This window comes from Crinia signifera, chromosome 6, assembly GCF_055691185.1.
Source record: "Crinia signifera chromosome 6, ASM5569118v1, whole genome shotgun sequence".
In the NCBI taxonomy this organism is placed as follows: Eukaryota; Metazoa; Chordata; class Amphibia; order Anura; family Myobatrachidae; genus Crinia; species Crinia signifera.
The window spans coordinates 102,841,250-102,851,933 of record NC_139222.1 but is presented as its reverse complement, the minus strand read 5'-3'; the positions used below and the strand labels follow the sequence as shown (position 1 = coordinate 102,851,933).

At 46.1% G+C, this 10,684-nt stretch overlaps 1 protein-coding gene across 1 annotated transcript in view; it reads left to right on the top strand.

Moving 5' to 3' along the window:
- LOC146007887 (interferon regulatory factor 4-like) overlaps positions 1 to 10,684 on the top strand; it is a 28,104-nt gene that overhangs the window by 61 nt on the left and 17,359 nt on the right. Inside the window, exon 2 of the mRNA XM_083146622.1 lies at positions 8,954 to 9,059. Within this exon, the coding sequence (XP_083002748.1) occupies positions 9,014 to 9,059 (46 nt within the window). The 5' untranslated portion in view covers positions 8,954 to 9,013. The remainder of the gene's footprint in view (positions 1 to 8,953; positions 9,060 to 10,684) is intronic.

Below are 10,684 nucleotides of genomic sequence, written 5' to 3'. Positions count from 1 at the left end.
GTGGGCATGCCTGTTATGTATTATTCTTAAAATAGCAATCCCTCTGCCAAAACATTGTGCATGAAAGCTAAGCTTTACATCTGCCACCAGAAGATGATGATTGGGTTGATTTTGGAATTATATATTTAACAAAAAGAATACATAGAAAAACTAGTGTCTTCACCATTGTATGGCATAAAAGACGGGCTACTTCACAAATGCCTGTTTCACACAGGTTAATTTATAATAAAGGTGCTTCAACAAAGGGAATGGCAATCATAAATTAAGGAAAAGCCCAGAAACAGAGCAATGTGTCCCTCCTGGAGAGGGTCATGTTTGGAGGTATGCAAATGTGCAGAAGCTCAGCAAATACTGTTTTGACACTGTTTCTGCGGCTGCACTCCTTTTGGTGATATTCTCCCTTGACCTTCACTACCACCTTACCACTTAGTGGGACTTGGGGGGGCACTTAACATAGGTAGGGGCAAGGTGGGGTAAACGAAAAGCATAACGGCTGAATTAGAGTTGCGGCTGAATTAGAGTTGCTTGCACATTTGCTGGGTATGGGTAAAAACTGGAGCAGGACAAGACCGCCGGACTGGACATCAAACTCTGCATTTTGGAGCTTGTAGCGTCCGGTCCAGGGGGTGTCCTGTTCGGGGGGCTGCTTGTGACACCTGTCACCAGGTAGAGGAGGAGGTGAAGAATAATGTCTCCCTGTATGGTCCGGGCATGTAGCAAAAAACGGATGGTCGGGACCACACAGGGAGGCTGTAATCTCCCTTCCCCCATGTCCCTGGTGATAGCTATCACAGGGACCCCCCGGACAAGACACCCCCCGGACAGGACAGTGGACCACCCCCGGACCGGACCCTACAAGCTCCGTACTGCAGATTTTGATATCCTGTCCGGCGGTCCAGAGTCTAGTCCGGGTCCGGTTTTTACATAGTCCCACATTTGCTTTGTATATGGATTTTAAGAGTTTTAGCAACCGAAAACATCGGCGTAGTCATGGCCATTGTTGAATTAACCATCTCAATTGATAGGTAACCTTGATGTTGTGAAATAATAATAATAGTAATTAACACCCACTGATGGTCACCCCTGCTTTACTAGTCAGTAGGTTGAGAATGTGCACCTATGAGAGCTTGGGGCAGGGCTTTGCAGGAGTGTAAGGGGTGGAGCCTGTGTCCCGGAACTTTGTAAAAAGAAAACAAAAATGTCGGAAACCATCTGGGGCTGCCCCATCGATGGCAAAAGTATTCAACAAAGGCCATATACCATCAATGTTTTTGAAACATCGATGGCTGACGGGCATCTCTACAGGGGAGTAACAAGACAGCAAAGCTCCCCCTGAGAGCAGTCATGACTGAGAAGTGCAGCACTGTTTTGAGTACTCTAAGGGGTTATTCAGAGCTGTTCACTGTTAAGCGAATTTGCAGGGCGACCGATTATCAAATTACTGCGCAGTAAGCATGCATAAGGCCAAACAGTGCCAAAAAAAAACCTATAAAGAATCTAATCGCAATCCCCTCACAACGTGACTGACAGGAAGCTGACGTTTGTGGGCAGTAACCATCCGTTTTCTGTGAGTGTCAGGAGAAAGGCAGGCATGCCAAAGCGTTTTCAGGGAGGGTGTGTGACATCAGCTGGGTAAATAATTTGATAATGGGTGAGTTGCTTATTTTTTTGCAGCTGGCAGCTGACCTACAATCCATTTGTAGACTTGCACAGGAGGGATTTTACCTCAGTCTGGGCAGTAGAGTTACCACCTTTTTGTTGAGAGATTCCCGGACAGTGGCCCGCCCCTTGACCCACGCCCCTTGACCCGCCCACAGCCACACCCTTGACCCACCTTATCATGTTTTTTTTTTTTAACCTTTGCTTCAATTCTATTATTGATTTTGTACACCGTAATGCCCATTTCACATTATGCCACACACAGTGATGCCTATTATATGTTATGCAACACACCACGATGCCCATTACATATTATGCCACACACCATGATGTCCATTACATGTTTTGCCACACACCGTGATGTCCATTACACGTTACACTACACACTGTGATGCCCAATACACGTTCAAACATTGTTCAGCATTTTTTGAAAAAGTGTAGGAGCCATGATAAAAGTGCAGGAGCCAGACAAGCCAAAAACGAGGATATTGCGCGCCGAAGGTGCGCGCCAAAAATTTACACAGTAATTCCTATTACACATCACACACCCAATACATATTATACCCATGCCATAATGCTCATTACACACTACGTTATGCCACACATTGTAATGCCCATTACACATGTCACACACCGCAATACCTAATACACCACATGCTGTAATGCCCATTACATGTTACACCAAACACCATAATGCCCATTACACGTTATACCAAACACTGTAATGCCCATTCCATATTATGCCACATAAGTGCTGCTTACCTACATGTTGCTTGCTACGGGGTTCATGCTCAATGCCAGGGGTTTCAATGTTTCATGGTCAATGCCAGGGATTGCATGCTGTCTGCCAGGGGTCTCATGTTCTGTGCCAGGGGCTGCATGCTGTATGCCAGGATTTATATGCTCTGCAAGGGCCCAGAGGTTGCATGCCCTCTGCCAGGGGTTGCATGCACTGTGCCAGGGGTTGCATGCTGTATGTCAGGGATTACATGCTATGCAAGGGCCCAGGGATTGCATACTCTCTGCCAGGGGTTGCATACTATGCAAGGGCCCAGTGGTTGCATACTTTCTGCCAGGGGTTGCATGCTGCATACCTCCCAACTGTCACACTTACCGCGGGAACGTCCCGATATTCGGGGACGTTCCCGCGTCCCGTCCGGGGCCGCCATTGTCCCGCGGTGGGGGGACAGTTGGGAGCCCCCCCAGCTTGCCAAGAATAGATGCTGTGCGCATGCGCACAGCGTCTATTCAGCACCGTCGAGCGGCGAAACCGGGGGCGTGGCCGAAATTCGCGTCACCCTGTGAGGCCACGCCCCCTTTTCTCGAGGCCTCGCGATCGTCCCGACCTCCCAACTTCAAAAGTTGGGAGGTATGTGCTGTATGCCAGGGGTTACATGCTCTGCCAGCAGCCAGGGTTTGCCTACTCTCTGCCAGATATTGCATGCTGGGGGCCAATAACTTGGAACATGCTCAGAACATGGGACCCCGGGTTCGATAGATTAGGCACTATACTATCAGCAGTTCTTGGTGGGCAGTCCATAAGTAATAGCAGCTAAAGGGCAGGGTCAGTCACCGCTCTGCTCTATACAAAGATGGGCGCGTCGGGTGGAAACTGCAGTCCCCATGGACACAAGCAGGGTGGGGGGTTCGCCGTCTCTATGGAGACAGGACGTGTCTCCCTGCTTACAAAATGCTCCCGTACTGCAGGACACTTAGTAGCGGTATGGCGGCACCATCAAGATCAGCGGCCGCGGATAGTCAGTAAGTGTTGGCACGGCTACCGGACCTGTTCCCGGACATTCTATAGTCCTGGAACACCAGACTGTCCGGAGTAATCCCGGATGGGTGGTAACCCTAGGAGGGGGAGGGGAGGGACACAGCACCTGGTGACATGAGGTGAGGGGAGGAGGGACACAGCACCTGGGGACATTAGGAGGGGGGAGAGGAGGGACACAAGAATGGGGACATGAGGAGGGGGAGAGGGAGAGGAGGGACACAAGAATGGAGACATGATGAGAGGGGAGAGTGACAGGAGGGACACAGGAATGGGTACATCAGGAGGGGGAGGGAAGGGAAACAGCACCTGGGGACATGAGGAGGGTGGAGAGGGAGAGGAGGGACACAGGAATGGGGACATGAGGAGGGGGAGAGGGAAAGGAGGGACACAGGAATGGGGAGAGGGAAAGGAGGGACAAAGTAATGGGGACATCGGGGGGAGGGACACAGCACCTGGGGACATGAAGTGAGGGGAGAGGAGGGACACAGCACCTGGGGACAGGAGGAGGGGGGAGAGGGAGAGGAGGGTTACACATATGGGGACATGAGGAGAGGGAGAGGAGGGGCACAGGAATGGGGACATGAGGAGGGGGGAGAGGGAGAGGAGGGACACGACAAGGGGGAGAGGGAGAGGAGCAACACAGGGAGGGGGCCATGGGGGGTGCATATCTTCCATCAGCAGAACATCCCTCTCTTTTTTACCTCTCTCTGGCACACGGGTGTCCCCTTTCCGCATGGGTCTCTTGGTTCTTTTTGCCTGGCAGCCCCTCCTCTTCTCTTCACAATCTCTCCAGCAGCACTTCTGGTTCTGGAAGGGAGGAGTTGAGGGAAGGGGGTGGGAGTAGCTCATCACCATTAGCGCTGCCCCCGCCTCATCTATTGATTTAGGAGGCACAGCGCACAGCAGGGAACACCTACCAATCAAATGGCAGCATAGCCCGCACAATGTCCAGCGGCTTTTCCCGATCTGCCGCTCACTGCATGTCCCTGTATTATGGAGCTGAGGACACCGGACTTAATTACCGGACTGTCCGGAGTAATCCCGGATGGGTGGTAACCCTACTGGGCAGCAACTATCTGATCGCAGGGCTCTGCAAAGTCACACAGCAGCTATCAGGTCAGAATATCCCCCTAAGAGCAGCTGTACAGACTGCATGGTGCTTTCCTGGAGTGTCAGTAATGCAGCAGACACAGGGTAAGATGCACTAAGCTTCAAAAAGTGATAAAATGGAGAGCGATAAACAGCCAACCAATCAGCTCCTGTCTGACATTTTTCAAGCACAGTCTGTGACATGGCAGAGATAGTAGCTGATTGGCTGGCTGTTTATCACTCTCCATTTTATACATTTTTGAAGCTTAGTGCATCTGCCCCACAGGGTGTCGTATCAAGCATCTTGCTAGCTGGAAGCAAGGACTTTGGGCCAGTGACAGAGCAGCCTTCAGTGCTCTGTGCGAGGAACTGCTCTCACATCCCTAGTAACAACCTTGACGGCACATGTGTCAGAGCCAGCATACTCAACTTTGATCATCTACATCAGGGGGAGTAAAGTGGGGAGTGATGAGGTGGAACTAAGGGGCAGATTTATTAAGCTCAGTGAAGTGACAGTGTGTCTGTTTTTTATCACCGGCCAATCAGCTCCTAACTGTGAAGTTACAGGCTTGGTTTGAAAAATGACAGGTAGGAGCTGATTGGCCGGTGATAAAAAACAGACACTTTATCACTTCACCGAGCTTAATAATTCTACCCCTGAGTTCCCCCACCTGTAATGGTGAGATGGAACTAGTTTAACCTCCACATGGCCCTGCACAGTCATCCTGTAGTTTATCAAGCTTGGTGAAGTGATAAAGTGTCTGGTTTTTATCACCGGCCAATCAGCTCCTACCTTTCATTTTTCAAACCAAGCCTGTAACTTCACAGTTAGAAGCTGATTGGCCGGTGATAAAAACCAGACACTTTATCACTTCACAGAGCTTGATAAATCTGCATCTCAGTGATGATGGATACCTTCACAGGCAGATGTACAGTATATGGGCATGACGACCTCATAGATGTGACCAACTGTATACAGGTGAAGATCTGCACTTCTGTGCATGCAATGCAGCAGCTGATGTAATGAGAAGTGACTATCGATGGTTGCAGACTATGCAGTAGATGACAATCGATATTGCATAATTTGCAACCATTGATGACCACTTGCAGAGACGGATTGGCCATAGGCCTTACAGGGAAGATTCCCAGTAGGCCGGAACAACGGTGAGGCCACCTGTCAGATTTTTTTTTTTTTTCAAAGATGTGAGGGTAACACATATTCATGAAAGTCAAGTGTGTTAAAGGCAGACCCGACAGAGTCTGTCTGGGAAGTTTTAGGAGCCCATTTATTTCTTAATATTTGTGGTTAATTTTCCCCGAAACACCCGTTTTCGGGACATAGCCGCAAAGATCCCAAGGTTACCGCCATTCTGAGATGGCAGTAGCCCACTGTAGCATATGGGCTTCTTAATGTACTGCCCACAGGGTACTGCAGTCAGGTGTGTGTGTGTTGGGGGGGGGGGGTGCCGCCTCCGTCTACACTGCGGGTGGGCATCGCAGTGTAAAGGGTGTAAATCCCGGATCCGACCCGGCTTGGATCCTTCTTCCAAATGCTGGGTCAGATCCGGGATTTTTGGTGTAAAAGGGGTATAATTAACCCAGCAAAATAGACTTAATCACATATGCTTAAATTTGAGAAATCCTGAAAACATGACCTGTTGGGTATACTTGGGAACGGGAAAACTTGAAATCCTTGATTGCATAGCACTCTCTGTTTAGATTGTAATCTCTCAAACAGCGGGACTATATATGTCTACCTGCTGCCTGGTGTCTGCACACGCTTCATTAGGCTATATTTATTTTTGTCTTGTAATAAAAATATAATGATTGTGAAATTAACCATTGTTCTCTTTATTCATTTATCCATACACTGTTTTAACAGTATAATATCAGTTATTAATCTGAAATGTAATATATCAATTAGCATGCAGTATGAAAATATAATTCATTCATGAAATTTTCTAAGTTGGTATCAATTTTACCTGTGCAGACAGGCTGTAAATGGATTGAATTCATTCCAGTAGTTATAATAGTTAATGTTATTCATAAACTCTAGTGTCCTGCTGGGAGTTTCTTTTCATGAATCTAAAGTGAGTTTTATTTAAACAAAGCAACTGGAAAATATATTGTATTACATAGTAGAGTAATACATTGAAGTCCCACAGTTTTGTCAGACCTAGAGGGTGAAATGTAATAGGATGAGAAATTCAGAAAGTGAGAGACTTGGTAAGAAATCTCCAGTTTTTTTAAAGCGGCAATCATTTACACTTCAAAATCAAACTGGTTTTGCAGTGTACACGATTGCCTCTTTTAAAAAATGGGAGATTTCTTACCAAGTCTCTCACTTTCTGAATCTCTTATTGGCCCTTATTCTGGTTTACTCCCAAAGGCAAATTCCTTCTCAAATGGACAAAACCATGTGCACTGCAGGGGGGCAGATGTAACATGTGCAGAGAGATTTAGATTTGGGTGAGTTATTTTGTTTCTGTGCAGGGAAAATACTGACTGCTTCATTTTTACACTGCAATATAGATCTCACTTTGAAGTAAATCCCCAGCCAAATCTAATTCTATCTGCACAAGTTACATCTGCCCCACCTGCAGTGCACATGGTTTTGTCCATTTGAGAAGAAATTTTCCTTTGCGAGTGAACCAGGGCCATTGTATTAAATTTCCCACAATATTTCTAGAATTCCTTGCTTGCGATATTGGTAACAGACTTTTTTTTAAAGCGCCAATCATCTGCAAAGCAAAACCAAGGCTTTCAAATGATTGCTGCTTTAAAGAAAATAGTTTGGCCTGCATCCTGCACCTCTGGCAAACTCAGACCATATTCCTTATGCCCTACAAAGTTCAGTGATGTCTCTGCAGTTGTGTCTGCAGTCCCTCTGGGCAGACGGTCATTGGGTCACTAGCATGTTGGTTGACAGTCATTAGGTCGACATGCATTTAGGTCGACATGAGTCTAGGTCGACATGGGTTAGGTCAACAGTGTAATTAGGTCAACATGGGTTAGGTCGACAGTCAGAAGGTCGACAGTGTTTTTCACTTTTTTTGAGCCGACATGTGCCGACAGGCGGTATTTCATGCCCTACCATCCACTAGAGCGTGATGGGAGGATAAAATAGTGTGCCGAGTACCGTGCCCGAAGTGAACCCTGCGAGGGGACGTGGTGCTAGGTTTGTCGACATCCGGGGCAAAAAATTGTGAAAAACCCCATGTCGACCTTTTGACTGTCGACCTAACCCATGTTGACCCTTTGACCCTGTCGACTTAATCACCCTGTTGACCTAACCCATTTCGACCTACTCACGTCGACCTACCTGCATGTCGACATTGACTCATGTCGACCAACATGCTGGTGACCTAATGATCCACACCCGTATTGGATTGTGGCTTAATTGGCTGAATATTTTCATTTGCAATTTGAAAACAAATTTGGTTGAAACCCTGTAGAAAAGTTTATAAAGGATTTGTGCGAATAGTATATTTATTAAATAAATTCCTGCATATTAACCAGAACAACTGAATTGATTTGAGGTTTGAGATCCCTTTGAAATGTAGGACATAGCACATCCACATATTAATGCTGAAAGAGTTCTTTGAACAAAGCAAATACAATCTGCTGACTTTGTGCATAAAATTATATTTTAACGACACATGCACAGAAAACAGCTATTTCTTAAATATGCAAATCCTTTCTAAACTGTCTTTCATGTCAGAAATACACTTACCGTCTTGTGAAATATGTTGAATGTAGATACATTTAATTACAGTATAAATGTAAAATATGTAAAAATAGCTTTATGATACAAATGTACATTCCACTCACTGTTTGTAATACTGAGATGATCAACTAATACAAAAAGTTACTTGAGAGCAACTTTTGTTGCCCTGTGTATATAATCATGATTCTAGATTTGTCTTGATTAGGCCACCCCTCAAACAGTGGTAGGAGGGGCTAATTGATATGTAAATTTATATGCACAATATGGACTGTAGTTTATTTACCTCATAGCCCAAAATGGGACTCTTGATAATAGATTTATATAATGTGTTCTGTGTGTTCTGCAATTATATATTTTTTATGAATAAAGGTCCTATCCTGTTGTTAATGTGAATACTAGTTTAATGATTTTCTCCCTGTTAACAGGCAGAGAAAGATCAAGGGCCAGATTCTCTAAGCTTCAAAAGTGATAAAATGGAGAGTGATAAACAGCCAGCCAATCAGCTCCTGCCTGACATTTTTCAAAAAGTCTGTGACATGGCAGGTAGAAGCTGATTGGCTGGCTGTTTATCACTCTCCATTTTATCACCTTTGAAGCTTAGAGAATCTGGCCCCTAATCTGTTGTAGTCATTGCGAATGCGAAGCTGGAAACTGAAAGCAAATTTCATAACAGAATCAGTTTCACTTTCCATTTCACATAGTGAGTGAAGGCTGCAGAGATAGCGTGAGGAGGAGAAAAAAGGGATCAAAACAGTAGGAAAATGTCAAGTAAAGGGGGAAAAGAAGGACCAGAGAAAGGACACAGTGGTGAGTAATATATATGAATATTGGGAGAGTTTGTGAGGCTCAGGAAAATTGGAAGAATATTCTAGAGAAAAGGGAGAGCGGTTCTAAAGAGAAGGAAGTGAGGTTTTGAAAAATAAGAAGAGAATTTATGTATAAAGAGTTAAATATTTTTGAGACAAAAGGTCTGGTTTTTTAAAAATGTAATTATGTTCAGGGGGGAATTTACTAAGAACTGTGATTGGCCGATTTTTTTTTGCGCTAAAACTGATTTAGTAAATCCTCAATTTACTGAACTCAATTTGCATGAAAATTGAATGTCAAACTTGACTTTGCAAGCCAAATTGTGGCAAATCACCAGCAGAACAAACATAATCAAAATTACTGTACATTAGTACCAATGCAAAGGGTATGCTTCAGTTTTGCTATTTGACCATGCTAAATCTGATGCAGAGCATGCTGGGATGTGTAGTTCAACAACATCTGGAGTGTCAAGGTTAGCCATCAAGGGGATAGACAGACAGACAGACATTAGGTCAGGGTTGCCGACTTTCTTCTTCTCCTCTCCGGGAGAAGCCCGGAGAGGAGAGATTCAGTAGCCGCTCAGGGGGCGGGGCTTAAGCGCGACATCACTAAGCCCCGCCCCCATGCTGATAACCCAGCTAATTCAGTGATCTCTGTGGAGGGGGCGGGGCTAAAATGACGCGTTTGTGTCATTTTAGCTCCGCCCCCTCCTCTGAGACCCGAGGATTGCGGCATTTTAATGCCGCGATCCGGGGGACAGTGGGGGTCCCTCCTGAATCCGGGAGGGTTGCCCACCCTTCCGGGGGGCCGGGAGGAAGCCCCGATTTTCGGGAGACTCCCGGAAATTCCGGGAGGGTCGGCAACCCTGCATTAGGTCTGCAAGCATTAGGTCGACCACTGAAGATCGACATGACTGAAGGTCGACCTGTGATAGGTTGACATGGTCATTAGGTCGACACAAGCATTAGGTCGACCTAATGAGGACAGTCAAAAGGTCAACATGGGATTTTCCCCTTGTTTTCCCAAATGTTGACACAGTCAACATGTAAACTAAAAAAGTGCATCGCGTCACCTGGCATGGCTCATGGCCTATTTTATTCTCCCACTGTGTCCTAGTGGATGGTAGGACATGAAATACCAACTGTCGGCACATGTCATCTCAAAATAAAGTGCAAAATCCCATGTCGACCTTTTGACTGTCGACCTAATGCTTGTGTCGACCGAATGTCCCTGTTGACCTAACCCATGTCGACCTTCATGCAAGTCGACATTCAGTGATCGACCTAATGCTTGTCGACCTAGTGACCGTATCCCAATGCAAATTGCGAATTTACTAACAATCGTTTTTGTGAAATCGCACAAATTCACCAAATGAATGCACTAACAAGCCTGCTTACTGTAAAGCCTGCATGGATCAGTGAGACTTTGGGCCGCATTTATCAAATAATATTTGATAAAAACCCCCAAAACACTAAATCCCCAAAAAATGCGTGTTTGGAGCGAGTGAGTTCCAGCGGGGTCTGTGTGGGCGCTGGCACCAGCCCCGCTCGTGGACATTAGCAGCTCCTCATGTCCTGAATACAGCAGGACAGAGAGAGGGCTTAAGAGACACCGCCACCGATGCC